Source organism: Streptopelia decaocto (assembly GCF_964273445.1).
Source record: "Streptopelia decaocto genome assembly, chromosome: 1".
Classification (NCBI taxonomy): domain Eukaryota; kingdom Metazoa; phylum Chordata; class Aves; order Columbiformes; family Columbidae; genus Streptopelia; species Streptopelia decaocto.
The window spans coordinates 87,102,484-87,129,778 of NC_138663.1; the positions used below are offsets into that span (position 1 = coordinate 87,102,484).

General features: G+C 45.7%; 2 protein-coding genes across 5 annotated transcripts in view; one reads left to right on the forward strand and one right to left on the reverse strand.

Moving 5' to 3' along the window:
- On the forward strand, nucleotides 1-14,480 carry VTCN1 (V-set domain containing T cell activation inhibitor 1). 3 transcript variants are annotated; one of them, XM_082076003.1, is made up of 6 exons: nucleotides 1-92; nucleotides 4,242-4,306; nucleotides 5,677-6,024; nucleotides 8,525-8,803; nucleotides 9,525-9,686; nucleotides 14,409-14,480. In XM_082076003.1, the coding sequence occupies exons 1-5, from the start codon at nucleotides 22-24 to the stop codon at nucleotides 9,644-9,646; spliced, it is 885 nt and encodes a 294-aa protein (XP_081932129.1). In that variant the 5' UTR covers nucleotides 1-21; the 3' UTR covers nucleotides 9,647-9,686; nucleotides 14,409-14,480. The 3 variants fall into 3 exon arrangements, with proteins under 3 accessions (XP_081932129.1, XP_081932131.1, XP_081932130.1); XM_082076005.1 differs by having other exon boundaries at nucleotides 9,600-9,686; XM_082076004.1 differs by lacking the exon at nucleotides 1-92 and adding an exon at nucleotides 252-359.
- The window catches only part of CTC1 (CST telomere replication complex component 1), a 16,578-nt gene continuing 1,029 nt past the window's right edge, over nucleotides 11,747-27,295 (reverse strand). Inside the window, exons 3-24 of one of the 2 annotated variants that reach the window (XM_082076001.1) lie at nucleotides 25,183-25,429; nucleotides 24,066-24,262; nucleotides 23,034-23,178; nucleotides 22,240-22,542; nucleotides 21,940-22,068; nucleotides 21,403-21,629; nucleotides 19,773-19,947; nucleotides 19,488-19,688; nucleotides 19,124-19,250; nucleotides 18,807-18,921; nucleotides 18,006-18,468; nucleotides 17,651-17,740; nucleotides 17,223-17,366; nucleotides 16,875-16,945; nucleotides 15,992-16,101; nucleotides 15,536-15,701; nucleotides 15,207-15,287; nucleotides 14,963-15,122; nucleotides 14,416-14,480; nucleotides 13,996-14,158; nucleotides 13,722-13,848; nucleotides 11,747-12,772 (exon numbers count right to left, since the gene is read on the reverse strand). In XM_082076001.1, coding sequence (XP_081932127.1) covers nucleotides 12,597-12,772; nucleotides 13,722-13,848; nucleotides 13,996-14,158; nucleotides 14,416-14,480; nucleotides 14,963-15,122; nucleotides 15,207-15,287; nucleotides 15,536-15,701; nucleotides 15,992-16,101; nucleotides 16,875-16,945; nucleotides 17,223-17,366; nucleotides 17,651-17,740; nucleotides 18,006-18,468; nucleotides 18,807-18,921; nucleotides 19,124-19,250; nucleotides 19,488-19,688; nucleotides 19,773-19,947; nucleotides 21,403-21,629; nucleotides 21,940-22,068; nucleotides 22,240-22,542; nucleotides 23,034-23,178; nucleotides 24,066-24,262; nucleotides 25,183-25,429 — 3,682 coding nt within the window. In that variant the 3' untranslated portion in view covers nucleotides 11,747-12,596. Of the gene's footprint in view, nucleotides 12,773-13,721; nucleotides 13,849-13,995; nucleotides 14,159-14,415; nucleotides 14,481-14,962; nucleotides 15,123-15,206; nucleotides 15,288-15,535; nucleotides 15,702-15,991; nucleotides 16,102-16,874; nucleotides 16,946-17,222; nucleotides 17,367-17,650; nucleotides 17,741-18,005; nucleotides 18,469-18,806; nucleotides 18,922-19,123; nucleotides 19,251-19,487; nucleotides 19,689-19,772; nucleotides 19,948-21,402; nucleotides 21,630-21,939; nucleotides 22,069-22,239; nucleotides 22,543-23,033; nucleotides 23,179-24,065; nucleotides 24,263-25,182; nucleotides 25,430-27,295 lie in introns of those variants that run through there. The other variant, XM_082076002.1, reaches the window with a different exon arrangement.

Consider the following 27,295-nt stretch of genomic DNA (forward strand, 5'->3'; position numbering starts at 1 on the left):
CTGGCCACCAAATCATGAGCTATGTTATTTTTTGTTTTGAATCAGACATGCTTCTTTAATGGCTGGTGTAAGAAGTCTGTCCTGTTGTCCCAGTGAGTAACCAGGCCTCCCTGCTTTTGACTACCCTGGTTGGGGGGGGGGCTGAGATGCTCACTCCTTCCTCATTCCTGAGAGTTCACTGCTTGGGCTCACCACTCCTTAGCTGAGTCCAGTTATTTAAGCAGGACAGCCTGGGAGAATATATCATGCAAAGAACAGGGGCTGTGCTGAACAGTGTGGGACCTTTAGGCACCTGACGTTTTGCTCATCTTTGTAGAAGCTGTGACTATGGCATCCCAAGGCCAGGTCATTTTCTGGAGGTATGGTATTATCTGCATCTGCTTTGGGAGAGGGGAAGGAGGGAATTGTATTTTCCAGACTTCTCAGCCGTATCACTCTGCTGCCAGGAGCTTTCAAGACAGCATCCCCTTTCAGCTTGACTCTATACTGCACTGACCCAAGCTACTTAAATACCAGTACGGCTTCTTTTATACAATTCTTCTATACAAAAGGCCACATAGCTTTCAGACACCACTGTGCAGGTTGTCAACTGTAGCCAGGATGGAGATGAGTGTCCTAGAAACTGCGCATGGCTAGAATATGCTACCTCAGGTTTGAATGCTGTGGTAGGTTGGGGTATCAATGGCTTGAGGAAAGCTCTCCATTCCTTCTGCTGGCCCTCAGAGAGTCACTTATGTTTCCATCATATCAGCATGCTGTGGGAAGAAAGTCAGCAGCTCTCCTACAGCGAGTTTGCTTGCTGTGTGGGTCAGGACTAGGAGCTGGGAAGATGTACAAGCTGCTTTGTGCCTCTCTTTTCAATGATCCTGTTTCCTTTGGAGCTATTGACCAAGTCAGAAGTTGACTGGTCAACTGCAGTCAGAAAAAGAAGTATAATGGGGAAGTCCATAAAAATATCTACCTCATAACCTTATCTTGTGATTAGTGGAAAATAATCCCCACCAGATAGGTAAAGTGGCAAACTTGCTTCAACCTCTGGTGAACGCAGATCAAGCTTGCATCTAAATGTGACTGCTTGAACAGAGCCACCAACAAGCTGCATCTCTTCATCCCAGGTGTGGGCTTTTGCAGGCTGGATGGAGTTGGAGGCTCCAGCAAAGGGTGTGAGACACCTCTGTTTGTGTTTACTCTGTCAGAAAGGTTTCAGCTGTTATGAATATCCATCCCACCTGAGCCGAACAGCAGTGGGGAGGACAGAAGAGACCTCTCGTGCATGAACTGTGCTCCATCTTTCTCACATGGGGCATCAATGAAGTTTTAAACAGTAATATTATCTGTACCTTTTCACTGTCAAAAGTGAGATCAGTAGTAGACATGGTGTAAATATCCACTGGGCGTCGTATTTCTTGTGAGTCTGGAGTGTATGTAATAACCAGCTCTGTTATTCTCAAGAGGCAACCCAGCTGGCTTTTGTCAGGAAAATGCAATAACTGATGGGTGTGAAAAAATGAGCTCCTGCCCCTTGCTGCTCTGAGAACCATCCTCTGGCTCTGCCAGCACCTCTGCCTGCCCCAGGCGGCTGCACACAGCCAGACAGCAACAAGTTACTGGAAGCAGCAGGCTTCTTCAAGGCCATTGGCCTCTTCAGGCTAATTTTGAAATGCAGAAATAGCCCAGGGAGGAGGGGTGTATTTTCCAGGAAGCTTCAGAGGAGCAGTGAGAGGTTTCTATTAGTTTCAGAAAAAAAAACAAAACCAGAACAACTCAAAAAATAAAACTGAAGTGGTGAAAAAAGTTGAGCTCTGCAACCATTAACCAGTTATTGGAATGGAAGACTTTTCTTTTTGAGTTACCCTGACCACACTATTTCTTTTCCCCAGTAAGCTTTGATATAAGAAGGAAGGCAGGGGACTTTCACTCTCTTAATCTTCCATGTTTTTTGATCCTTGCACCTCTAAACCTATTCCTGAAGGAAAGCTTACTCCACACAGAGCTAGATATCAGGAGGATTAAACCCGGTTGCCTGTTGTGGTGGGGCTGCGAGCCTCTCTCTCTCCCCAGGCTGTGCTCGGCAGCACTCAGGCTGCCCAGAGCTGCAGGCAAAACCGCGTTTGGCTGCTGAGGAAAAGAACCACAGAAAAGGGAGTAAGATGCACAGATTGGCATCCTGCAGGCTGCCAAAGTGTTGCCAAGAGCTGAGGGCGGCATCAGGGCTCTGATTTGTGCAGCCCCAGCTGTCTGCATCAGCCTCTTTCTGTGCCTCTGAAACACTGGAAATACAAGGGGTGCTGATGCACAGAAAATTGTTTTTTGCTTGAACTGCTGGACAGGACTGTTGCGAAACACAGCTACTGTCAGCATGCAGCCAGGTTGCCAGCTTCCTCTTGTTTGCCCTGCACTCCGGATTGATTCAATAAACACAAGTGGCTTGCAGGCAAATATTTTTAAGGCCCTTGTGCTTTTTGGATCCAGCAGTTTCGGTGGAGGAATCTCTGAAGAGCCTGATTTTCCCTTGTCCCTGGCAAGGGGTGTTGAAGAGGGCAATGGCATCCGTGTACCCAAAATTGCCATCCCACCTGTAAGATATGAGTGGCTTTTTCCATCAGCTCTGCTGCTGATGTGAACATTTATATGGATTGGTGGCACAATCGTGATGAAATACACATTTCTGATCCTTTCTCCTGAGCATGCTGGCATGTGCAGACAGGGTTTCCTCAGACAACTTTCTACAGGCTTTAAGGATGAGAATGGAAAGCAAGCAGTGGGAGGGCAAGCAGGTCTTCTGCAATATCTCTCCTCCTTTCCCTCTTTCTCTGTTCCCACTTTCAACCCATCTTCCCTTTCTCATGCTCCTGCTGCTCCCTGCAGGAGGGGCTTGCGGACATGTGCAGCTCCCTAGAGCTCCATATCAGCCCCATAGTCCTGGCATCTGTGGTGTTTCAGACATGATTGTGCGAATCACTGATGCAGGCACGCATTAACATTGGGAAGAGCAGTGTGGCTGTATGGACACCGATGTGCTCCTGTGCAGAAGACTGCCTGATGTGTTGGGAAAGAGTGTACTGCAAATCAGTGACTGTAGCTGAAGCAGAGTGGTTGTTTCTGTGTGTATGAGAGGGCTGTGACTTCTTGCAGCATGGTCCTGCCTGAGGATGAGATGGGAAGAGGCAGCTTGGGAGTTTCTGCGGACAAGAGGGCAAAGCAATCCCTGGGCTGGCAGCCCTGAACGCTGGTGTGGTGGATGTGGCTGGTGCCTGTGCCTCGTGCAGCACAGCTCCTCCAGTGGCCTACTGGGCCTGGGGAAGGGGAAAAGTCCCCTGTGAAGACCTCCTGCAGCTCTCTGGGCTTCTCCTCCAGCAGCCCTTAGCGGGACTGAGTCCAGCAAATCTGTGACACTGTCAGGCACAGCACATGAGCTACTTGCCCCAGGATGTACCTGCAGGTTGTTGTGAGGAGCTGCTTCAGGGCTTGGTCCAGTGGGGAGCTGAGGTCACTGCCACAACCCCCAGTACGTGTGACAATGCACCCAGGGCCACAGGTGACATCTCCACTGGCTGTGCTGGGAGCCTGCACCAGGCCGTGCTTACGAGTCTGTCTGGGCCAAGGCTGTGCTGGAGATGGGTTGCACTCAGCTAGGGTTGAGCTGCGCTGCTCCATGCCGTGCTGCCTGTTGCCTCCTCTGCTGGGCTGCTCTGCCTGTGTAGCTTAGTAAGTGGTCTTCTCAGCCTCTCATTCAACAGCCGCTTACCCATCTGTGCATGGGGCATCCCCAAATCAGCCAGCTCACAGTTCTGGCCCTGTTTCCAGCCCCATCATGCCTGCTGCCTGGCTTGCATTGGGTATATTCTGGGATCAGGGGCCCTGTCTCAGTGCTCTCCTCACCTCTCTGGGCAATTGGTCCCTCACAAGTGCCAGCAGGAACCGCCCAGCTCGCTTATGCAGTGGTGGATGCAGAAAGGAGCATCCTCCACTGAGACCTGCTGCCTCCTCCCAAAGGCAAAGCCTGGGTCTTCTCCCACCACATGGTCCCTCACCTTTGATGATGAGTGCTCACCCAAGTGTTTGTCACTAGTGTGGTCATTGTGGTCATGTGCTTCACTGCTCCACCTTGGTCTATGTCTGTGGCATACCTGCCTCAACCTCCTTCTTGCTGGTGGCTCTGCAGACATGCATTGTAGGTGTAGCGTGTGAAAGAAGTGGGCTGTGTGGTAATGTTGTCCTTTCTTTTTTTCCCCAAATAGCATGACTACAGTCATTATCATCCTGGCTGCGGTGATTGCCCTGATCATCGGGTTTGGTGTCTCAGGTACGCGACTCTTCAGATTTTGTGCTGTTGCTGGTAGGATGATGAACTTCTGCCCTGCCGCTATGGTCGTGTCTCCATCCTGTGCATGGGCTGAGGTGTGATCTTGTGTGGAAGTGCCACCTACGACCCTTTAATGAAGGCTTGCTTTATAAAGCTTGTGTATCAGATAGCTGAACTGAGACTGCACAGACAACTTCAGTTCCGGTCTTTCTCAACAAGATATCACTCTGTGGTACTAAACCACGAGGACCTGTGTTCTCCTTAGAGACTGTGATGTCTTGTAGGTTTTAAATAATGCAGAGACTTACACAAACACACACACACATGCTCAGAGTGGGTTAGAAGACACCAGCACTTGGCACATAGAGCTGAAAGTTTTTGTGAAAACTTATCAGTGGGCTGGCTCCAGGGTGTAGCTGCTTTCACAGTAGAAATTAAGACTATTTTTTTTAAAGTTATCTGACATGTTAGCAACTTAAATGTTCGACTCCATCTGTTGCTCCATGGGAAGCCAGCTAAGGCAAGTGGATGATAAGTGTAGTGCAGCCTGTGCTGCTGGAGATGTAGTGGTGTGTTAGCTGAAATTTCCTTGGGCTTGGAGCCCTAACTCTACACATACAGAAAGTCTGGAATGTACCGTGCTCCTTCTCCCAGGTGGGAGGAGATGATGGTATTTATTGTGAAGATGGGCAGCACCTGCCAGGATGGGCCATATTCCCCTTCTTCCTCAGAGATGACAAAAATGTGTTGCTTTGGTGTTGGGCAAAAAGTAGCCTCCTTGGGGTATGCAGAGTGAGGATGCTTGGGGAAGGGCTGCATGGGAAAGAGGAGCCAGGTCTGTGAAGGAGTTAAGCTTGCTGGTTAGGATTTGACTTGAGAAGCATCTGTGTCCCCAGGGAAGGGAAATGCTCACTTTTCTTAAACAAAAGAAAACAGTTTGGAATCCAGTAAGGGTGAAAGAGCAGCCTCTCATTTCTCTGCCAGCATTACACCCTGCAATCCCATTTCTATTGCATTAAAGGGAGGTCGTGACTAAGAAAAGACACAAAAATCATGGCAGCTCCAAAGAGAAAAATCCCTGAAACATATAAGTAAGCAAGAAAACACCATGCAAATCCTTCTCAAATAAATACGAGTAGCTGCTTTTTGAAGTGTGCTGCCCGCTAAAGAAATGCTCCTGTGCTTTGTTTTGGTGTATCAGCCATGGAGCTGACCTCTCCTGGCAGCACAGGTAGCTGCTACTGGTGTCCTTGTGATGTGCCGGTGCCTGTTCAGCCTTGGGGTTGGTACATGACAGTGGCAAGGTGGCCTGGCCTTTCTCCACAGTCACCAGCTCACCTTTCTCACACCACCTTGCTTCCTCCTTGCAGGAAAACGCTCCATCAGTGTGACGGTGCTGACGTCTCCAGGGAACATCGGCCAGCGCGGTGTCCTGGGCTGCACTTTTGAGCCCGACATCCAGATGGGCAGCATCGCAATCCGGTGGGCCAAGGCGGGAGTGGCCGGGTTGGTTCATGAGTTTAAAGGCGGGAAGGACCACCTGCAAGAGCAAGACGCGTCATTTCAGGGCCGCACGGCGGTGTTTGCGGACCAGGTGATGGGTGGCAATGCTTCCCTGGAGCTGAGGGACGTGCAGCTCTCCGATGCCGGCACCTACCAGTGCTCTGTCACCACGGCCAGAGGGAGCGGAGCGGCAGTGCTGCGGTACAGGACAGGAGGTGAGGGGTGCGAGGAAGAAAATCCTGCCGCAAAATGCAGGCTGACACAGCTCGATCGGACATACCTGTGGTTATGCTGGTGCTAGGGGCTGCAGGAGTGGGGCCTGCTCCTCCAGCGACCACCATCAGGCCCTGCACCCCTGAGTAGGACTAGGGTTTGGTTTTTTGTGTGTGTGTGTTGTTGTTGTTGTTGTTTTGGGTTTTTTTTTTACTTTTCCAGAATTTTTTCTGGTCTTACCCACTCTTCCCACATCCTTGTTCCAGAAAATATTATTATTGTAATACTCTTGGTTGTCTTAATTCTTCTATTTACCACGTAGTCTACCAGCTACTTAACTGACTAGAAAGAGCCCCTAAGAATGGGAGTAGCTAACTGATCCAGATTTGGTACCTGTTAAAGATAAAATGATAGCTTTTTCTCTCTAGAATTAAGATGTATCTCCAGCCAGTAGAAACTGTAGCATATTTATTTTTTTTGTCTGTTTTTCTAATATATTCAGTTTTTAAGAATGACTATGAAAGCACAAAACTGCCTATATCATAGGTATCTGAAGTATTACATATTTCCTAGAGTTATCATTCACCTTGTTATGAGTCAACCTCAAAACAAGCCTAGACAGATGAATTTTCACTTGCGGGTGCTTAACTCTTCTGAACCCTCTGGGCTTGGCCACAGTGTTCACTGCTGGCACAAAACAACACACTCCCACTGAACTCAGCAGTATTTTACCCATTCCTGCAATCGCTGAGTCTTTCTAATGAAACTGTGGTGAGTTACACCAACTACACAATATGGATAATGTGAATCTGCACAGGTAGTCTCGGTGTTTCTCTGTCTGGCTTTTGCTGGGATCCCTGACGTCCCAGCACATCTGACAATCCCTTGAGCCCAAAAGCTCAAGTTTGGAGAGGAAAAGGTTTTAGGACAGGTGACCACTTTTGTGGTGAGGCCAGCCATATCAGCAGCATGGAGGGATCCTCTGTTCTTCAGACCAGTCATGGCAGGACAGAAGTAACCAGCAGAGCTCTTGAATGAGACAGGCTGCTTTTCTGTAGGTCCAGCCTCCTTCTTTGGCCCAGCAGTTGAAGCACCAGGAGGTGGGCACCAGCTTCTGTGTGGAAGCTCATGACAGATGTCTTGGAGACGCAGCCACTTCCCCATGTCACTCAGATGGAGCCTGTCCTGGGACAAAATGGCTATGCAAGAGTTGGTGTCACAGGAATGTCTGGCCAGTGTTATTTCAAGGTCTCCCATTTCTCACTGAAAGTGTGTTTTCTGCTCCATCGCCATGTGAAGCACTTTCTCAAGCAGTTAAAAAAAAAAAAAAGGATGCTGGGCTCACAGGCCTCTAATCTTGCAATGAAAGGGTTGTAAGGACTGCTTGGGACTACAGCAGGTAACAGCAAGGCCGGAGGGCTTTGGCTCGTGTCTGAGGGGTGCTTAAGTCCCACGGGAACTTGGTCTCCTACCCCTCCCTGAAAACTTGTGAATCTGCCTGTTTTGTGTTGCTTGATTCAGTGTTTAAAGTAATCCACACAGAAAAGGCATTAGAGAAAACATGTGAAATGCTGCATTAGGTATTATTTCCATTGAAATCAGCAAACTCTGCTGTCCTAAAAAACTCTTGTTTCTCTTCATATATGCATATGTGGGAAATGCAATGGATATACAGAGATCAAGGCTAACAAAGTTTTATTTGAGAGGGTCTTGGCTTTAAAATATGGCTGAGTTTGCAATAGGCTTTAAATGTCTCATTTCATCCGGGGATGTTGGTGTAAATCCTGCAGCTCAATCCACACCTTCGTCTGCTCTCAGCCCCAGCGGGTGCAGATGGATCTTCCCTTGGCTGCAGCCCCATTTAGCATCAGTCACATCACAAAGCTGCAGGTGTTGGTCAGGCTCCCTTCTCAGTCAGCGGAGAGGGTGAGTCATCTTCCCCTGCCCCCAGTCTCTGATAAAAACAATCATTTTTGTCAAGCCTCTCCCTGCCGAAAATAGCAGGTGCCTCCTTTCAGCCCCCAGACTTCAGCAGAGGTGGGTGAGGCTGTGTCGGCTATGCTTCTTGCCCAGGGAAGCTGGGTGTTTGACAGACGTGGGCAGCCTCAGACTGACCAGGTCCTGAGCTCAGTACCCTCTGGGAGGTTGGGTGTCCAGCAGCTCTCCTGAAATACTTGTTTTAGGAGCCCAGGACCCAACTGGTAACTGGAAAGCAGAATTAAAGACGCTAAAACTGTGCCACAACTTCAGCAGTTCTTGTCAATCTGGACTGCCTTGTCCTAGGAGTCTTTAGATCCCATATAGCCACATCCCAATAGCCCAACCTGTACAGACGTCTATGTGAGCCCCTGTGTTTCCTTTGGCTACATGTGGTGCTGTGAAGCTAAGCAGCAAGTACCCTAGAAATATCCAGGACTGACCAGCAGACGCAATTGGGTGTTTCATACCCAGTTCCTAGACATTTGCCTTTTTCTGACTCTCTTCCCTTTTTGCCTCCTGAAGCCTTCAGCACCCCCAAGGTCCACGTGGAGAACAGCAGCAGTGGGGACATGTTGCAGTGCGAAGCACCACGCTGGTTCCCTCGACCGGCCGTGCACTGGACAGCCTACAGTGATGCTGGGGAGTACCTACCTCACTTTGCCAACACCAGCTATGAGCTGAATGCTGAAAACATCACTCTGAAAGTGGTTTCCTTTCTGCACAACATTATTGCTAATGCCACCTACACCTGTGTGATTGAAAACAACATTGCCAAGGCTACAGGCAACATCAAAGTGACAGGTAGGGTTTAACACAACGCAGAGACCACAGGCATGGTGGTGGGGGGAAGAAGAGAGTTTATACAGTGCATCTGTGTGCATCATGGGGAGGCTGGCAGCACCACCACCCCTGTGCCAGAGAGTGGTTTCAGTCACGGAAGGGACTGAAATTCATGATTAATCCAAGCCTCTCTCTTTGTTCCTGGGGTGATGGAAAAGGACTGGTTTGGTCATGCTATTTCAGATGTTCTTCATGGTAACAATTGTTCCCTTGGCACAGGGATAGAACTGCCAGGGAATTGGGAAGGAGGAACACACTTCAAAAGAATGTATTCCTTTGAATGTTAGCCAAAGCCAAACCAGCCAACCACCAACCCCAACTTTTGATGCTTTCTTTAGCCAGTTCAGCTTAGATGCCTTTTTTTATACCAAACCAGCAGGCCCCTTTAGTTCTTACTAATGACAATCTCTCTGACTCCAGCCCACCCAGTTTATTTAAAAGGCCACCTTATTCACAGGAATTCAAACTTTCCGAAAAGTCTGGATATCTTTTCTTGTTCCATATGAGAAGGGTCATAAGTCTTCTACGCTGAGGGCTTCACAGCTGTGGGTCTCCAGCACAAGAGACAGGGTCCATCTTTCTCAATATTCATAAAAATGGTGAGGAATAAATATACACACTCATTTTGCCTTCCCTGCTGTGTTCCTTATTCTGGTAGCCTCTCACTATTCTTCTGCTGCAGATTTCAGCATTACAAGGTGGACCAGCTTGCAGCTGGTGAACCGGAACACAGAGTCAGTGTCCTCTTCCCTTCCAGCCTCTCACTGGATGCTTCTGCTTCCCCTATATCTGCTGTCAATATAAAGTGTCTATAAAACAATCAGAAACACTGCTGGACCTGGAGGTAAGCCTGGAAAGGGAAACTCATAAATGTATATGCTTGGAGTATGTGTAGACTTTTTGATGAGTTTTATTACAGCAGCAGATTTATCTCAAGCCTGCCAGAATAGAAGGATGTGTCTTTCCCCTGTGCCCAATTTCTCTCCATCCCCATCTTTAAGGTGGGACACGTGGCTTGTCCCTCCCACAGGCTTCCTGCTGGCTTCTCCAGCTTTAGAGATTCTTCTCTTACACCATTGATTGTCATCTCTTACTTGTCCCCTCACTCTCTTTTCCATTCCTCCTCAACTTTCTCTGCACACTCTCTGAACCTTGGCTACAGTCCATGTGTGCAAAGCAGCGTGGACATTTTCCTCTCCCTCCTCCTGAGGCTGCTGCAGTGCAAGCCTTGCTTGCACCCGCTTTAGTGAGACAACTCCACTGCACATGCAGCACCTTCAGTAGACAGCATCTAGTAGGGATACCTGGAACAGGGCTAGAGGGAGCTGCCAGCCTGAGCACTCCCATCAGGACCTGGAATAAGGATGGTTGTGGACAGTCAATGCACAGGACAGCTGCCTTTGGTAGTCACCAGCTTCGGCTTTGGGTGGTAGGCTCTAGAGGTGAACTGGTGATGAACTGGAGGGCTACATGAAATCAGCTAAAAGGAACACCTCTGTCTTTCCACACAGAACAGTTACTACAGCTACCCTGATGGCAGGACACGCTTCATGCTTTCCTTCTTCTTGAGCTGAGAACTTACAGAGCTCCTTACAGAGCTCCAGTTCCAGTTTGTAGCACAAACATGAAGCCAGATGATTTCCTCTCTTGTATTATTATTTCTTATCCATGACAACAACAGGATCCTTCGTTTGGCTTCAGAGAGTAAGGAACGCATTAAGGAGTTGCATAAATAAACACTGATCACAGGAACAAGATAAGTTCTCTTGTCTGAAGTAACCCAGTGACCAGAATCCTGATTATAGGCAGAAGGTCAGAGACAAACAGGAAAAGCATTTCCTGCAATGCATCTGAGAACTGATCTTTCGAACTCAGAGTATGAAAAGCAAGGAAACCTTAATTCCCTCCAAAGAGATTTGATTAATTCGTCTCACGTCCTGTGATTCTCTGAACACACTAATAAAACTTTAAGTAAGAGAGCCAGTTCATCTATTCAGTCTTCTCAGAAGACTATAATCAAACTCACCCTCTGAAAAAGATTTTGGGAATGGCAAAATACTGATGGATTAGAAAATAGCCAACAGGCCTGGAATAAGTGTTACATCTTCAGCCTGGCAGAGAGCCTATATAAGGACTGATGATTGCATTTGTAACGTGAAATAAAAGAGGATCAGGTGAGTAGTAAGTGTAGCAGCAGACAGAATAATAACATACATAATGAGGATGAAAAGAGGGAGAGTAGTACGATACTACTGGAAAGTTCAAATGTTCAAAAACAGTTATTAAGCACAGTTACAACTATAGAGACAAATTTTCCTTTTTTGTGTGTGTGTTTTTAAATGTCTCTGTTATCTAGCAGTTCCTATCTATTTCTGTAACACTGTCTGTTATGATCTTGTTCATATTGTAATATGAATACTTTAATAGGTAAATAAGATTTTTATCTCTTAATCTACATCACTTGCAGTCAACATTTTCCTCAGGCTGAGAGTTGGTTTTTTTGTTTGCTTCTATGTTTTGTTTTGTTTTCTTTGGGGGTGGTGGGGGGCAAGCTTCAGCGAAATCATTACCCTTTCACAGAAAGCACCTACAGAAAAAAAAACTGTCACAGCAAAACATGTGTAGACCTTTTTTGCTTTAAGTTGTTTTGGCAACTTTGAATGGTGGCATCTGTCAGGTCTTTTGTACCCCTTGTGCTTTGGTCTCAGAAGCTGCCAAGCAAGGTTTGAGAGGGAAGGTACTTTACACACAGTCAATAAACCCATTACTTGAAGTTTAATATAAGGCTCAAACTAAGGGTGAAAGGGGAAAGGCAGGGGGAAACGCTGAACAAACAACCCCAAAATAGAGTATCTGTTCAAATACGCTGCCTGCACACCGAGTAAGGTGGGGAAGTGTGCGGAATTTACTAACCTATAGCAGAACATGAAGGATCTGGATGTTATTTTGCCAAAAGCAAGAGCAGAACACTTGGTCATCACAGGAGAGGAATCTCTTCAAATGGTGATCCTGTTGTATCTGTTAGTCTGCTGTGCTATCACGGCCACTGACACGTACCATTGCAGCCATCCCCTTCCTAATAAGGAACAAATGGACAAGCCTGTAGCACATTGTGAATTTGTACCACAGCTCACTGCCTTCCTCTTGTTACTAGCCCCATGTAATATTCAGGCCACTGTTCAAGGTGCAAAACAATGTTCATATAGTCCTGTGATTTAGTACCATGATTTAGTTTCCAAACAGTAACTTATTCACTTCCTTTTTTTCTTGGAGGAAGGAAATGCTTTAAAAACATAATTTTAATGATTTCAATTGGGTTAAGAAGACTATCCCTTGTTGCAACTGTACAGTTCCACATGAAGACAGTGAATGACCTGCAAAATGTCAGGCTCTGGCCCATAAACCAAGCATCTACATTCTGCCTCATTCCCCATATAGCAAGTAAACCATAATACCAAAACAGATACGATGTTATTTAAACTGTATTTTAATGGCTTTATTCAGTAGATACTACCACATAAAATACACACTTTGTGTGCCCTATGCCCAAAGCAGCCATTATCATGTAGAAATATTGAACATCTCTCTTCTAAAACACAGCCCAGTAGCAATGATGGCAATGGTCCAGAATGACCATTCAGGAATTCCACAAGTCAGAGCAGCTTCTTGATTGCACCCTTTACCCTGTGCTCACAGGCCCATGCTCCCACTCCCAGTAGTTATTTCCATAGTTCCTCTCCTACTCGGAGAGACGTTAAGCAGTGGCTCCCACGCGGCAGTGACCAGATGTCCTAATCCTCTCACTGTTCAGATAGCTTAAGGCATCTTGTTCCACTTCCTCCACGTTCAGGCATAGCAGGCTTGGCCGAGGTCCCACTTGCGACACATACTCCACTTCACCGCACCGAAAGTTTCTCAGCTGCAGTGGAGCTGAAGGGGAAAGACAGAACCTGTAACAATTCAGTACAGGGCTCCTGCTCTGTTCTAGCATACAGCTGTAGAAGTTTCTGGAGGTGGGAAGGTCTTGCAGCAGCTTCTTGGCATCTGCTAAACCTCAAAGGACAGCATGATTAATGAATCCAGGATGTGAGCAGATGAATGCATTTGGCCAGAATCCCTCCAGCCTGGAGGAAACAGACATTTCGTGCTGTGAAATGTTGCGTACTATATATGTGCTGCTCACATAGCTGATGCACTGGGCTTTGTATTTTTTCTCACCATCAGCAGCCTGGCCTTACAGACAGCATTACACGATAGCCAAAAGATAATGTCTCCACAGCAGAGCATCCTCTGGTGAGCTTGGCAAATCAACCCCTACAGCACCTGGACTTATAAGTCAAGCACTAGTGTTAGCGAAAGCAGCTAAGAAGAACGTCCCCTTGATGCAGCAACTGCGCAGTTGTGGCAGCCTGAGTTCAGGTATCAGCACCCATGAACTCCAAACTCTTCAGAACTTTAAATTCCGTGGCCATGGTGAGGATTTCCAGGCCCAGTTTTGACTCTACCTGTCTAAAGTCAAAACCCACTTGATTTGAGAGGTCTGCACAGTAACTCTGGCTGGCCAGAACCCTGTCCCATTGAAGGACAGAGAACCTTGCTCTAAAATAGAGAAGGCTTTGTGTGTAAGAGACACCCCACAGAAATAAACCTGTACCTTAATATTGGTGGATGGGAGGGCAAAAGAGGGATGCTAATAAAACATGTTCTCTCCTGCCACCACTACCATACAAGCACACACAATCCCCACCAATTCCAAGAAAATCCTCCAAATATCTTGCTTTGTGGGCAGTGAAGGCAGGTCTCCTTCCACAGCCTGGTGAGACAGCTCCTTCCTTCCTTCCCATGCTAAATATTACAAAAGCCAACAGTGTTTGCTTACCAGGCTGCAGAATCTTGGAGGGCTTCCTGTCTAGGCTGAAATCCAGCAGGATAGGGCGACAGATGAGAGGACTCCTGCACAGACTCCTTAGGTAGCAAGCAATGAGATCCTCAGGTTCCTCAACACACTGAGGAAGGAAAGGGTGTGTTGCCAGTGAATGTGCAGAGGGAACCAAAGAGCCACTGGAATACCCACAGCAAAGGGAAATCCAGTCTAGCTGAGGCTCGAGCCCAGCATGCTTCAATTGCTACTGGTACCAAAATAACCCACTCACACCAGTGCCAGTAGCTTCTCCATGCTGAATGGACACTCTGCCCCTGCTCTGCACACAGTTCTGCAGAGCTTCCCACTCAAGAACGCTCAGGCCCAGCATTGCTGCCACGTGCTGATTCCTGCACAGCACAAAAGCTTCACCCGTTCCATCCTCCACCAGCACCCTATGGAAAGAGCAGGCAGATTAAGATGAGGAGAGAGGTCAGGACAATGCCTGGCACCCTTGCAAGGCTCACGTCCCAGACAAGGGATCTCAGTAAAGAGAAAGGAAGTTTTGTTCACATCTGGGAAGACATGACAACTCTAAATTCTGTCTTTGCTATTCTGTCCACATCCCATCCTTGATCTGATTTTCCCCTCCCCTCTGTGGTGTAATTTGTTCCCTTCTACCCACACCTCTTCCCATCTCTACAGCGCTTACCGTGCACTGGCTTGCCTCACTCCTGTGCGTGATGGACACAGTGGATTGTCACGGGTGCACCTCCCCTGAAGGAAGAGTAAAGCTGCAGCTACGTATGGGTGCGTATAACAGAGAGAAGGGGAAGGGCCACCGCTTCTTTTAACCCTCCCCTAATAAAGTATGCAAAGGATTAAAAAACTTCACTGTATTTTCAATTAGTGTCTTGGGAAAAGTTAATATGGGGAGAAAAATAATCTGCTGCAAGGTGCTGACATCCAACAGCAGTGAACATGGGAAAAGCAGAGCATTAACAAAGTAGGATTCTCCTCCTGAACGTCCTTCATTCCCAGTACTAGCTGCAAGCCTGCCTGATATCAGATGCACACTTCTAATCGGTTGTCATTTTGGTCCCTTTCTAACAAGCAAGTCTGCTTCAGACACTGGAAAAAGACATTTTGGAATTGGGATAGGAACTCTTATTTATTTTCTCTACATGGTAGCAGAGGATGTGTCAGAGTAGAAAATCTGCCAGGCTCCTCACAAATTATCTCTGTGGAAGCTTGAATACCTCTTTGAAGATGCTGCTGCAAAGCGAGCAAACCCATTGCAGGGACAGAGTCAGTACACAGGACAAGTGGCACAAAATCCGTGCCTGAGGCAGGTGTTGCAGGTGAGGTTGCAAGTTGGACAGAAACACTAGTGGGGGGGACGATCCTTCTCCTGCAGGACTAGAAGAAACAGGAATGTGAGAAGCTTGGAACACAGAAACATTTCTTGGGACACTGTAAAGTGGGAAGAAACCCAGGACTCACCTTGAAGGTAAGGGAAAAGCTGGTAGAGATATGACGCTTACACAACTGGAGGCAATGTAGGTGCAGTAAACATTATGGAATCTGCAACAGGAAACAGTAGATGTCAGGAAGAGCTCGTAGAAACCAAACTGCTCAGTTTCCTTGGCAGGGCTGGGCTGGTCTTCATCTCTAACACGGCAGGAAAATAATTTGTAGCAAGGGACTGGGAGACAGGAAGGCATGAGCAAGGGATAAGGAAAGTCCACAAGAGGAAAGATTTAGAGATGGTTTCAAAGACAGCAAGAGAGGTCAGAACTGGGGCCCAGATCAGGGCTCAAAGACAGGGGTACCTAGAGATTTTGCGTTCCAAGTTCTGGAAGAGGATCTTAGCTCCAGGTAGCAAACCCCGGAGATGCTGCAAATAGGTGGCAGCAATGTAAATGTCCACCACACCAGGGGAGCCTGGAGCAGCTGAGATGCTGAGCTTCACGCTGTGATCACTGGCTAGCAAACTCCCTGAGGAGACATAAAACCACACATACCACGAGTTCACATGCAGGTAGCATAGTCTGTCACCAAGCCTGGACCTGCTAGAGGTGTTTTCTCTCCCATTACAATGAGCCTATCACTGTTCCACCCCACAGATTTTCCAGGTACATCCCCATCCCCAACACACTTGCACTGTAGTTTCCCAGCCCTCTGACAGGCTATGGGATGCAACGTCTTGGCATACTTCTACTATCTTCAGATACAGAAGCACAGTTAGCCAAGCACACTGTCTTTCTCATAGGCTGTCACAATCTTACCTTTCTGCTTTCGAAGGCCAAAAGTCACAGATGTTTTCTCATTCTTGGGAGAGGCACACAAGGTCCTCTCCACTATCTCACCAGAGAAAGAAATAAGGGAACCTGTGAAACTGAGAGCAGAATGGGATTTCTGTCCTGCCTGAAGACAAAGGGAGTGGAAGAAGGCCTGATGCCAAGATTGCCACAAAGACAGGAGGCAGAAGAACGTTGTTGCTTGATCCCAGTTTCAGGGGAACCTGCCCTTGAGCACCTGAGCGACTGGACTGAAGTGAGCTGGCTGCAGTGTACCCCACCCAGGGACAAGAGGCCCCTTTAACTCACTTTCTGCTTCTTCAGGCTCAGCAGTGAAGAAGAAGAAAGGGATTACAGCCTTCCTATCTGCTTAACTCCTAATTGCTTTTTCTTAATTAAAGGAAGAAGTAAACCAAAGAAAAACTCAGTTTACCATAAGGCACTGGTGAAGATTTCAGTGGGCTTGCATATCACCCCAGGTTAAACATGCTTTGAATAGAAAAGCTTCTAACCCCAGTATTTGTTTGAACAAGTTATACTAAAACAATCAAAACACAACAAAAATTTTCCCTGCTGGGCATGTTTCCACTTCTGACAGGAATTTAGCAGAGACCTTCAGAACCTAGTCCACACTAGTTGTAGTTCAAACATTTTCTGGACACCATTTTGCAGCTTTGTCACCTGCAATCCCTTTAACTTCGATAAACAGGATGGGGGCAGTCTGGATTACTTGCACATAGGAAGATTTCCAAACCATATTCCTAGGGCATATAATGAATCTCTGTTTAATGTAGTACTGCCTCCAATAAAGACAAATGCAAACCTACTCCCTGAGGCACCATCACATCTAATTTGGAACAGACCAACATACCTGTTGCTAAGTACTTCTGGAATGGAGGAAATTCTCTGGTCCATGCCTCTCAATACTGATCTGGCTGCCAGCTAGAAGTGGGGGAAGCAGGGACTCAGATGGGTTGTAGTTCATGGCTATGTTCAGCTAGACTAGTGAAAACAAGCTCTACATGCTTAGAGCTACGTCAAGCAACTGTTGCTTCCTCCCTGGATTAATTCTGAGGCAGGAAAACATGAAGCCCAGTAGCAGATTCTGACGGAGCTTAGAGCAGAATGGTCTCATCATTCTGTACAGACAGTTTTCTGAGCTAGTTCTGGAGAGATCTAAGTCTCCTGTGAAAGCCCAGAGCAATAAGGTACAGCATACCTGGTGCTCAGTCAGACAGGATATCCATGTCTCATGCTGTAAGTGCCAGGTATCTTGGACAGGCAGACACAGGGGGCAGGATGACGTGCTCAGGAACTTTGCTGGCACGGGTGGAAAACAAAGCTTGTCAAACACTTCCAAGTCCTGAGAAAAGAGCAATAAGGCAAGAAAGAGGACTATTAAAGGAAGAAGAAGAAGGCTATATAGGAAAAAAGGGCCACTAAAGAACAATGGTTTACAGAAAAAAATATCCACTGAACTCGGAGCTCTGTGAGTTTAAACCAAACAGAACTGAAGCAGTTCCTTGGCAAGACAGACGGGAATTTGAAGCCTTGAAAAGAGCTTAGTCACCCTCTGACTCCTCAACTCCCACATGCAGTTCAGTAAAATATCTCCAACAGGAAACAGCAGGACAACATCTCTCTTACCGAGCAGTGGGGCACAATGAAGCGATACAGCCCTTCCAGGTGCAGAAATGGAAACCATCGCAGAGACTTCCCCATGAAGAGCAGTAGTGCCTGGTGGGGGAGGGGAGGAGAGAGGGGGGAAAAAAAAGGTGATGGGAGATGTTAGGAAAAAGGTAGAATGAAAAATACAGCAAAAAGAGAGCAAGCCCAGCAGAGGATGTCTTGCTTGATAAGTAAGGTTAGCATCATCAAGGATAACCAAGACAAAAATCACTCTAATTGATTAGGAGCCTAGATCCTTAATTATTACAAAAGCCCCCTGAGAAGCAAGTTCCAGCCTTATCAAACCACCCCTTAAAGCCGCCTCCTGCCTCACTTCATGCTGTGTGATGCCCTCTTTTCCATCACTGCTGGTCTCCTCCAGCTCCAGTGGATTCCCAGTATCTCTGGAGTGGCTCCAGAGCTGCGGTGTGCCCAACCACAGCACAGTGGCTTGGAAACTGTGCTGCAGCTCCTGTCCTTCTCCATCTCCTTCTCTTGGTAGTTGGTAATTGCGTAACATAAGACCCTCTTTCTGGGTAACCAAGAATAGGCGAGATACACAGCTGGTTCTTGTATTGCTGCTCTGGCCCTTCTGACAGTCCTCAGCGCTCTGAGTATCTGGCTTGGGATCCTCCAATTTCAGCATTTTTGCCTCTGGGGTTTCCAGCTCAGATGTTAAGCTGCCACCATCCTTCTTCCTCAAAGAGGAGCTGTTCTGACTCCTAAGGCCTTTCTGGATTTGTCCTTCAGCAGCGTGGAGAACCTGAACATCCTCGAAGTAGAACTGCACATAGACACTGAAACAACAAACAGTGGCAGTGAAACTCCCTGTTCCTGAGAGGGGCCTCTCTGAAACAAGTGGTTTTCTGGGAAAAGCATTTCTGGTGAGTGCCCTGCAGATGTTCAGCAGGAGCAGTGGGAAAGGGTGAAGTAGAGGGGAGCTACCAAGCTGGGTGTATCCTGAACAAAATGGAGATAGTGGGTTTGTTGCTGATAAAGAACTCCTTTCCTGCAAATAGCAAAGGACAGTTGCTTTGGCACTGAAATATGCTGATAAGCAGGTTTACCATTGTCCAAAATAGCTGTGGAACTGCAGAGTGATTATTTTAATTGGGCACTAAATAAAGGGACTTGCCTGATTTTTTTCTCCCTCACATACTCCAGATTTGCCAGCTGCTCCCAGGAGGGAAAATCAGTCTGAAGGAATCTCTCCACTACAAGCTGGTAGTTTTCCACCTGCAAGAGCGATCCTGCAAACACATCAGAGAAAGGTGCTGAGCTAATAAAAAGAGAATACAAAACCAGCATGCTGAGTTTCCTCATTTTAAAGTCACGGGGACAGGCAGTCACAGTTCAGCATCTCCAATACCAGGTCTCCTCTTCCTTGTTTTGGAGCTGGATGTCAGAACAGCAAAATGCCAGTGCTCTCAAATTCAGCTTAGTGGGACGTACCTAGGAGAGCTGTATGGGCAAAGGGGCTGCCATCCTTATGGGATATCACGCAGGGAAGCGTGCTGGTCTTGTCCTGCAGCTGGAGGGAACTGCTCCTGGAGGAGACTCTCAGCACACCCAGTAGTATCTGCAACAGAAAGGAAGCTGCAAAGAGCATCAACATTTCATCATCATTGAAGGCCATAAATCAAAGTGTATGTAACAGCGGCATTAATTCAGCCTGCGTCCAACACACCACAGGTAAAAAAAAAGCAGTGTCATTCCCTAACATGAAGAACAGAGGTGCATCAGACAGGGTGCTGGAAGGCATGGGGGGAACTGGGAATGCTCAAGGCACAGACAGTAAAGGGAAGAAGGCACTTACCAGTCGGGGCTGGAAACTTCCTGCTGAGAGTGTGCAGTAGGACCAGGCCAGTCTGCGATTCAGCTCCTGGGTGCCCATGTGCTGTGCCTCCAAGGGGGAAAGCAGCTGTGACGGACCGAAGCCTTCCCAGCTCTTCTGCTCTGCCATGCGGTAAACTGCAGACAGAGACGGGGCCTGGCATGGAGGCTTCAGGGTCAAACACTAAGGAAAAAGAAAGAAAGAGAGAGTCAGCTGCAATTCTTCCCATCTGACAAACAGGAAACATCTCACAGAGCATTTACTCACCTTCTGCAGTGGACACTGGTGTATTTTTGCTAGGATTTCATTATAAATATCTCTTGCTTCCTCTCTATCTGGAACCATAGCTTGCAGAAGGGGGACAAGAAACTTCTCAGCAGCTCTAGGGTTTCGGTGCATAGAGCTAAGGAACAGTGTGCAGCGCCCAAAGAAACAAGAAAACCTGAAACAAACAAAAAAAAGACTTTTAGAAGGATTAGCAGTCCTCACCTCTTCGTAAGTTTTGCATGTAAGTCTTTCTACTTGTTATGAGTGAATGTGCTCTGTAGGACAAGAACTAAGAAGAGTGCAAAAAGAACAAGAAGTGATTTAAAAAAGGAACATTTAAGGGCAATGCAGATTTATGTCAGGCAAGCAGACAAGGAACAGGAAAATATACAGAAATTAACAGACTGGCAAAACCTGGAAACTCAAGTAGACAAATAATCTCCCTCTGAGTCACACAAATGGATCTCTGTGCACTTCAGCTAAGCTTGATATGATTACTCATGTTAGGTATACTTGGCTTTCTTCTACAGGATGCAAAAAAAATCACAAGACAAAAACAACCACAGACTGCTGCTGTTCCAATCTTTCCCTTGCATTGCGCTCCTCCTTTCAGAATTTAGCTCACTGCTTTTGAATGCCTGGAAGTGATCACGCTGCCAGTCAAAATAATGACTTAACAACAGAAAGCAAACTCAAATAAAAAGAGATAGCAACTAACTCACTGGAACAATTTTCAAGTAGTAGCATGACTTACCAATCACATTTAAATGAAGTAAAAAAGCTAATAAAAACTGAAACCTATGGCTAGTATCATTCCCAGGACAAAACTGAAGCTGTTTTATTGGAAAGCATAGTAAAAATTCCACATTGCCAGTAAAGCACAGGAAGACATTCTATAAACTGCTGCTGGACTGCCTGAGATTAAATATATACATTTTAGTTTCTAAAGTCCAAGGCAGCAGTTACAGTGATCAGCCATAACTTTTCCAGAACAAACACAAATATTTTCACTAAGAGAACCCAGAAGTAAACCTAGAAACTGGCCCACAGCTGTCATGCAGAGTGCAGCCTTCAGGGAGAGAAGGAAGCCATCTAGAAGACCAGGAGATAAGTAAGTATGTGTGGGAAAATCTGCTAAGACAGAGGTTCTCAAATGAATGCTCATACTACTAGCAATACTCAGAATATCTCGAAATGATATGCTGAGTAGCCAAGACACAAGAGCCTTTATATCAGTTGTGACGTGGCTGCAGCAGCGGTTTTCAGCTCCAGCCTCAGTACCCATCTTGATTTGTCAAGCAAACTGCACTGACAGGCACACATCCCTATGGTGCTTCTGTATGTCAGGACAAAACTTCCTAGGCAGAAGTACGTGAGCACACGCTCTGGAGTGCTGCAGCTTCCTGAGAGCAGTGGGCTTACTGCACATGCACTCAAATGTACAGTATTTTCTCTTAAGAGCAACTGCAAGGTACAAGCAACTGGACATGATGGCTTATTTAAGCCAGCAAACCAGAAGTAATTGCTGCTGCTATTAGTATCCAAGCATGGTAATTTTGTGCACCCTTGGTCTAGAAGGTACCCGGGTAGCCTACAAAGCATAGACTGACTTCAGAAGAATTGTCCTCACCTTTCCTCAAATGTCTCCAGGAGGCTCACCAGCCAGAGGTAGAGTGGCATACCAAGGTTGTGGCGAAAGAGCAGCTGTAAGTACAGATTTCCTGAAGATGTTGGTGGCTGATAGGGGGTGCTGAGCCTTGAAAAACTCTTCAGCACAACAGTGCTGCTCAGGCAAGCACCGAGTACAACAAAAGGGAAGGATGCCAGAGGCTTCTGCAGGAGGTGGACATCGATGAGCTGAGATACACAAGACATACAACTTAAGAGAGGGGATGGCTAGTCTACTACCACTCCCCAAAACTGCCACCCTTATCACTCTACTGGATTGTCTACAAATCCAATACGACTGAGGGACGTGACACTGCTTAAGAAGGAATCAGATAATAATTTTGACTCTTATGACCTCAACAGTAAGATCCCAAATTTTTTTCCAGAGACTTGCTGAAATAATTCTAATGTTCCCATAGTCTTCTGTTGACCCACACACGTGCGAGCCATCCCCAGTCTTTTCCACTGAACACTTTATGTCTCATAATTTACATCTTACCTCCACACATGCTCCTGGTCGGAGTCCACGTGCAGAGTTCAACAACTGCTGGTAAGCGAGGCACAAGCAGACTTTGTTATCAAGTAAAAAGAGACCAGCTTTGACATTGAGTATGTTGGTGACAGTTCCCTAAATGGAAAGTAAACAGAAAGTTACAGGAGTGTAGAGACTCCCAGAATATAAGAGACTCATAGGCCCAAGCAACAGGAAAATAAATTAATGATGAACATAAGACCTTGCAGGCCAGCAGCTGAAACCCTAGAGGACAAGTGGGCGAAGGCTAACCCTACAAATCCTTACCACATATGAGATGATCTTGGATTCTTTCGTTGATGCTGGCCTCTCCTCTTCAACTCCCAGCTCCAAGGAACCACTGAGCTGCTCAGCAGTCTCAAGGGAAGAAGATGGAGTGGATTCTTCTTGCCAAGCACTGTCCACTGGCTGCTCCCTCACCTGCTCTGCACAGTAGGGCAGAAGGCAGGAAGAAACACAGGTGACAAACATTCTTTGTCCAGATTTCTTCCGGCTGGACACACTCAGGCCTGTTATTGTGTACTTGTGACCCAGCTGGAGGGTATGATGCCACGCCAGCTGGTTGGGCTTCTAGAGCAGAGAAACCAAAATCAACATCAGCATCTCCTGCTCTGGAAAAATTCTTCCTGACTCAAATAACCCACCCAAAAAAGCTTTTATTTAAAGCGGACTACCTTGCACTCTTAGGAAAAGGGTGATATCTGCAAGCTGCTCAGGGTTACTGCAACTGCATGAGGGAGGAGGGCTGTATTTCTGCAGGGCATATAACTAGACTTCTTACATACAAGGCTGCATGGAATGACAAAAAAACACCCCAAACCAAAACACACACACACACACAGAAATCAACCAACCAACAACAACGAAACAAAAATCCCCCCCAAAACACACAAAAAACAAAACAAGAATAAACCACAAAACAACAAAACCCCACCATAATAACTAGTAAAAGGAAGAATAAACCAAACTGGGAAGCCAAGGGCAAACTTCAAAGAAATAATCAACTAGCACATTGACAGATACAGATGGTGAAATTTGTGAGCAAAATTCCAAGGTCTTACCTGCACCAACACAGGGAACAAAACAGCTGAGGTGAAGCACTTCAGAAACAGAAAGAAGAATGTCTTGTGGCTAATACAAAGCAGAGGCCCGAGTCTGGCCAATTCACCTGCCACAGTGAGTTTTGATCTTTCCTTACATGGGATCCTACACGGCAATTGAGAAGGCAAAAGAAATCAGAAGAAGAACTTCCGTATCACAAAAGCAAAGCTAAATCCCTTTGACATTTAAAAAAAATGAGAGCGTACACTGAAATATGGAAATAGTCTTCTTGTTTAGAAAGGTCTGTTGAGTTAATCAAACACTTAAGCTTAAAGTAAGTTTCTCACAAGCAAATAAAACTAATTAAAACAAAAGAGTACTACAAAGAAACTAAAGCAGCCTGATTAGTGACATCTTATCATTATTAAATTACACCAAGAATTCTTTACTCAAGAAGAGAAAACATGATCCATCACAACATGAAATTATCAACTTCAGTAAGATTTGCAATTCCACTAGCTACATTTTCACATACTGTACGTATTATTTCCACTAAAGACAACAGTTACTTTTATCAACTGGCATTTAACTGGCACCTTTATCTCAGCAATCTGATAAGAACTTGACTGGTGGTGTATACTCATTTTGTATTAGAATCTACAATTACTTTCAATAACATTTTTGGTTCACTGTATGTTAAAAAAACAAAAAAAAAGTTGTGCTAATCTAAAGAGTGGACTTTAGCCTCAGTGAAAGTTCAATCATCACTTTGTTCTTATGTCCTTTTCTGTAGAATCAAAATACATCCAGAAATAATTAAGATTTGTCTTATTTTGTCAAAACACAGAATAAAAGCTTCCAGTAAAGTCCTGAAAGACAGCTGATTAATGAAAAGTGGCTTTGTTTTATAACTTTTACTTCCACCAGTCACTGTTATGCTTCCACCTGTGGCAGAAGCAGAATTTGGCTCTTCCTAAGTCAAGTGCTCTTCACGGTACCTGCCAAACCAGAGCAACAGTGTTATGACGGAGTTGAGCCTGCCAGGTGCTTACCTGGAGGTGAGCAGTGGCTCAGCTGACACTGGGCAAGGGACTGGAATGCTGGCAGGTACTTCCTCTGAGAGATTTACTGCCACTGGATCCACCAGGATTTCCAGGTACCCTGCTGCGTTCCGGTCTGTCTGCGGTATATATGACCAGCTTGGGAAGAGGAACAGTGACTCCAGCCACTCGAGTTCAAAATGCAGGAGCTAAAACAAAAGATAATGAGATAAAAGCCTGAGATGAGTTACAGTATATTTTCTCAGCCTTACTTACAATGTTCATTACTAATTTGCCCTTGCATGCACATCACAAACTCTTGTGCTGCTGGGCTTCATTACTTAATGAGAGTAGTGTTTTCTGCTCACTCTCTTATCCTGTATGGAGAATCTCTGTCCTTCGAGATGCAAATCTGGAACAGACTTGCTGAGCTCTACAGCTAGCATTTCCTGGGTTACAGTCACACCTTTCTGGCAGGGTGATAATTAATTCACTGCAAGGCTTAGTTATTTTTAGACTATTTTTCTAAAATTCTCACCTGCTTTCTTTTCCCCTGTGTTTTCAGTTAGAAGTTCATACCAATATAACTTTTTCCTAGTCTTCACCTCCTTGGAAAGCACAAGCTCAGTGCTCTTTCATCACCGCTCAAGGGGTTACCCCTTATCTATACTCGCCTCGCAATGACCTTCAGAAGGCTTTTAATTCAATACCACTGTCACGCAAGCTATTATTTCCTTAAAGTATGTCACCAATGCATCACTGAACACCTAATGCAACTCTCCAGAAAGTTATTTCTGCTCCGCTAGTTGGAATTCAACAAATAGATGTGAATGCTGTGGCCTCCAGGTCTCCCAGGCCACCTCGTACTGTTGAGAATCTAACAGAACTGTACATTAGGCTGTCTCTTTTTTTCTAGGCCAGCACATCTAATATTTTTTCTCCTAACAATGACCAATTTGGCATGTTCTATCCTCTCCCCAGGATACAAGCTTGCTGATTTTCTGCCCATTACACAGATGTGTTATTTCCCTTGCCACAGAATTTGGCAGACCATTTGAAGCCCCTTGTGGTCTGTAATACTGTCCCAGAAGTGGGAATAAACACAATATCCCTCAGACTGAGGACATACCTCACATGGAATTATCCCAGTATTGTCTTTCACGTATAGGCAACCATCTACCAATTCTTCTTTGTTCTCTTGCCTTCTATCTGTTAAGTAGCCAACCAAGATCAGGTAAGTCCTTGGCAAAGCGCTCTGCATGGGCAAAGCACCTTCTCCTTTATGTGCCCATTCTTTAAATTCATTAGTGCTCCAGGTCAGATGGCTGCAGCATGGCATGCATTGCTGATGTTGTAGGTCAGAGATGGAGATGAAACTGGAAAAAAAGAAGAAAAGCAGGAATACAGAAGGATGTAGGAAAAACTCAGTCTACAAAGTTTGGAGATTACAGTGATCATTACAGTGGACGAAGCTTAGCCAAGTCAGAAGAACCTTAGCTATTGGCATGGTCTGATGATACCACATGGCAAGAACCAACTCATTCACTGGCATTTATCAACAATCTCTCTCAGCTCAGTCAACATGTCTGTTCTGCTTGAGCATCCTCTCTGAAAAAAGAAATCCTTTGCTACTTCGGTTACCTGAGCAGGCATGCAGAAGACTTGCAAAAATATCAAACTGAGAATTAATAAAATTGAATGTGTTTTCAAGAACATGTGGGAGGAGGTGGGAAGAAGAACAGTTATTAGTTCAGACATTTTTAGCTTGAATAGGAGACTTTGTGAAAAAACCCCAACAACTGCTCAACACAGTTCACATATCATTAACGAGCACAGGTAAATACAAACTAATTCCATCATTTGGTACTAAAATTGCTGAACTGTAGTAAAAGCAAGGTTAAACAACTTCTAGATGAAGATTGTGACAAGTCTTGGAATAAATTCTCTCCTGTGCATAGCTTACACAATACAAAACTGAGAGACAGCAAGCCAGTAATCTGAGACTGGGCCTTCACTCATTAGAACACAGCCAAGCTTGTTCTGAATCTTTCCACCCACCCTCCTGGCTTTGGGGAGCGGGAAGGAGAATGAAGTGTAACATCAAATCAACCACATTTGAAGCCATCCACAGTGTAGCACCTATTATGCTTAGACTGACCATGGTACAGAATATGAGAGAACAGGGCAGCATCCTCAGTACATTCTATGCCTTTTCAGTGTTTATACGATCATGGCAGCATTCATCACCATTGTTTACATCCTGGCTCTCTATGCTAGAGAATTAATGAAAGTCTGCTGTCCATGCTAACGTCAACACTCAAAGAGTGAATACAAACTGGTCTCCAGCTACTGATTTTCGTACTTGTTTCCAGTGAGGTTAGCTGACAATTTTAGATTGTGAAACTAGAGCTCTATTCATAACACCCACTTACTTAGTAGCAGGATATCATCAAATTCAAAGAGTATGAATTTGAAGAGTTTCTCTTGGTTAGTCAGATATCAAAGGTTCAAAGCCAGAAACTAGTCTAGACAAGTGATGGGTCTCAATCAGCTATATATAGCATTTATATATATATACAAATATATAAAAATAAATAAAAAACAGCAAACACCAAAAACCAGAAGAGATAAACTTATGCAGGTACCTATGTTGTATATTTGGCAGGAATCTGAACAGGAGGAAGATTAGTTGAAAATGACATAAACAAATTGCTTCATCCTCAGAGACAGAGCAGCATGGAGAATAATTCTGTTATCTATGATCTTCAAGGAGAACATAGGGCTGCTCATGTTTCCATTGCACGTGCTGACTGCTTTTTGGAAGAAACCAAAATGACAGCAGTCTACTGGATGCCAATTAACACATACAGAGAACTAACGGGACCCTTTTCTGGTGTTCCAGAGCCTGATGGTTAGCTGTGGATGTAGCATGCTGCTCACAGACCACTGGCCTCATACAAGACAAATGTGAACCATCTTCAACTCTTCTCTACGAATTCACCTGAATATAAACCAAATTCTGGTTTAAACATTGTACAATATAGTGTATAGGAAAAAAAATGGCTTAGATGAGAGCAGTTTAGCTGCTGTGAAAGACCCACCATCTACATTTATAAACTGCTAGTATAAAAGACCACAAGTCCCTAATCAATTCCAGTTGCTTTGTTCCCAAACCAGCTGTGCCAGGGGTTTTAATAGACATTTTCCCAGTGTAAGCTGGAGCAAGAGAGAAATAGATCCAG

Bases quoted from the DNA above. Each gene is read 5' to 3' on its own strand.
- VTCN1 (XM_082076003.1), top strand. From the start codon at position 22: ATGTTATTTTTTGTTTTGAATCAGACATGCTTCTTTAATGGCTGGTGT. The intron at 93-4,241 runs GTGAGTAACCAG...TTCCCCAAATAG, and splicing joins AAGTCTGTCCTGTTGTCCCA to CATGACTACAGTCATTATCA. The intron at 8,804-9,524 runs GTAGGGTTTAAC...CTTCTGCTGCAG, and splicing joins AGGCAACATCAAAGTGACAG to ATTTCAGCATTACAAGGTGG.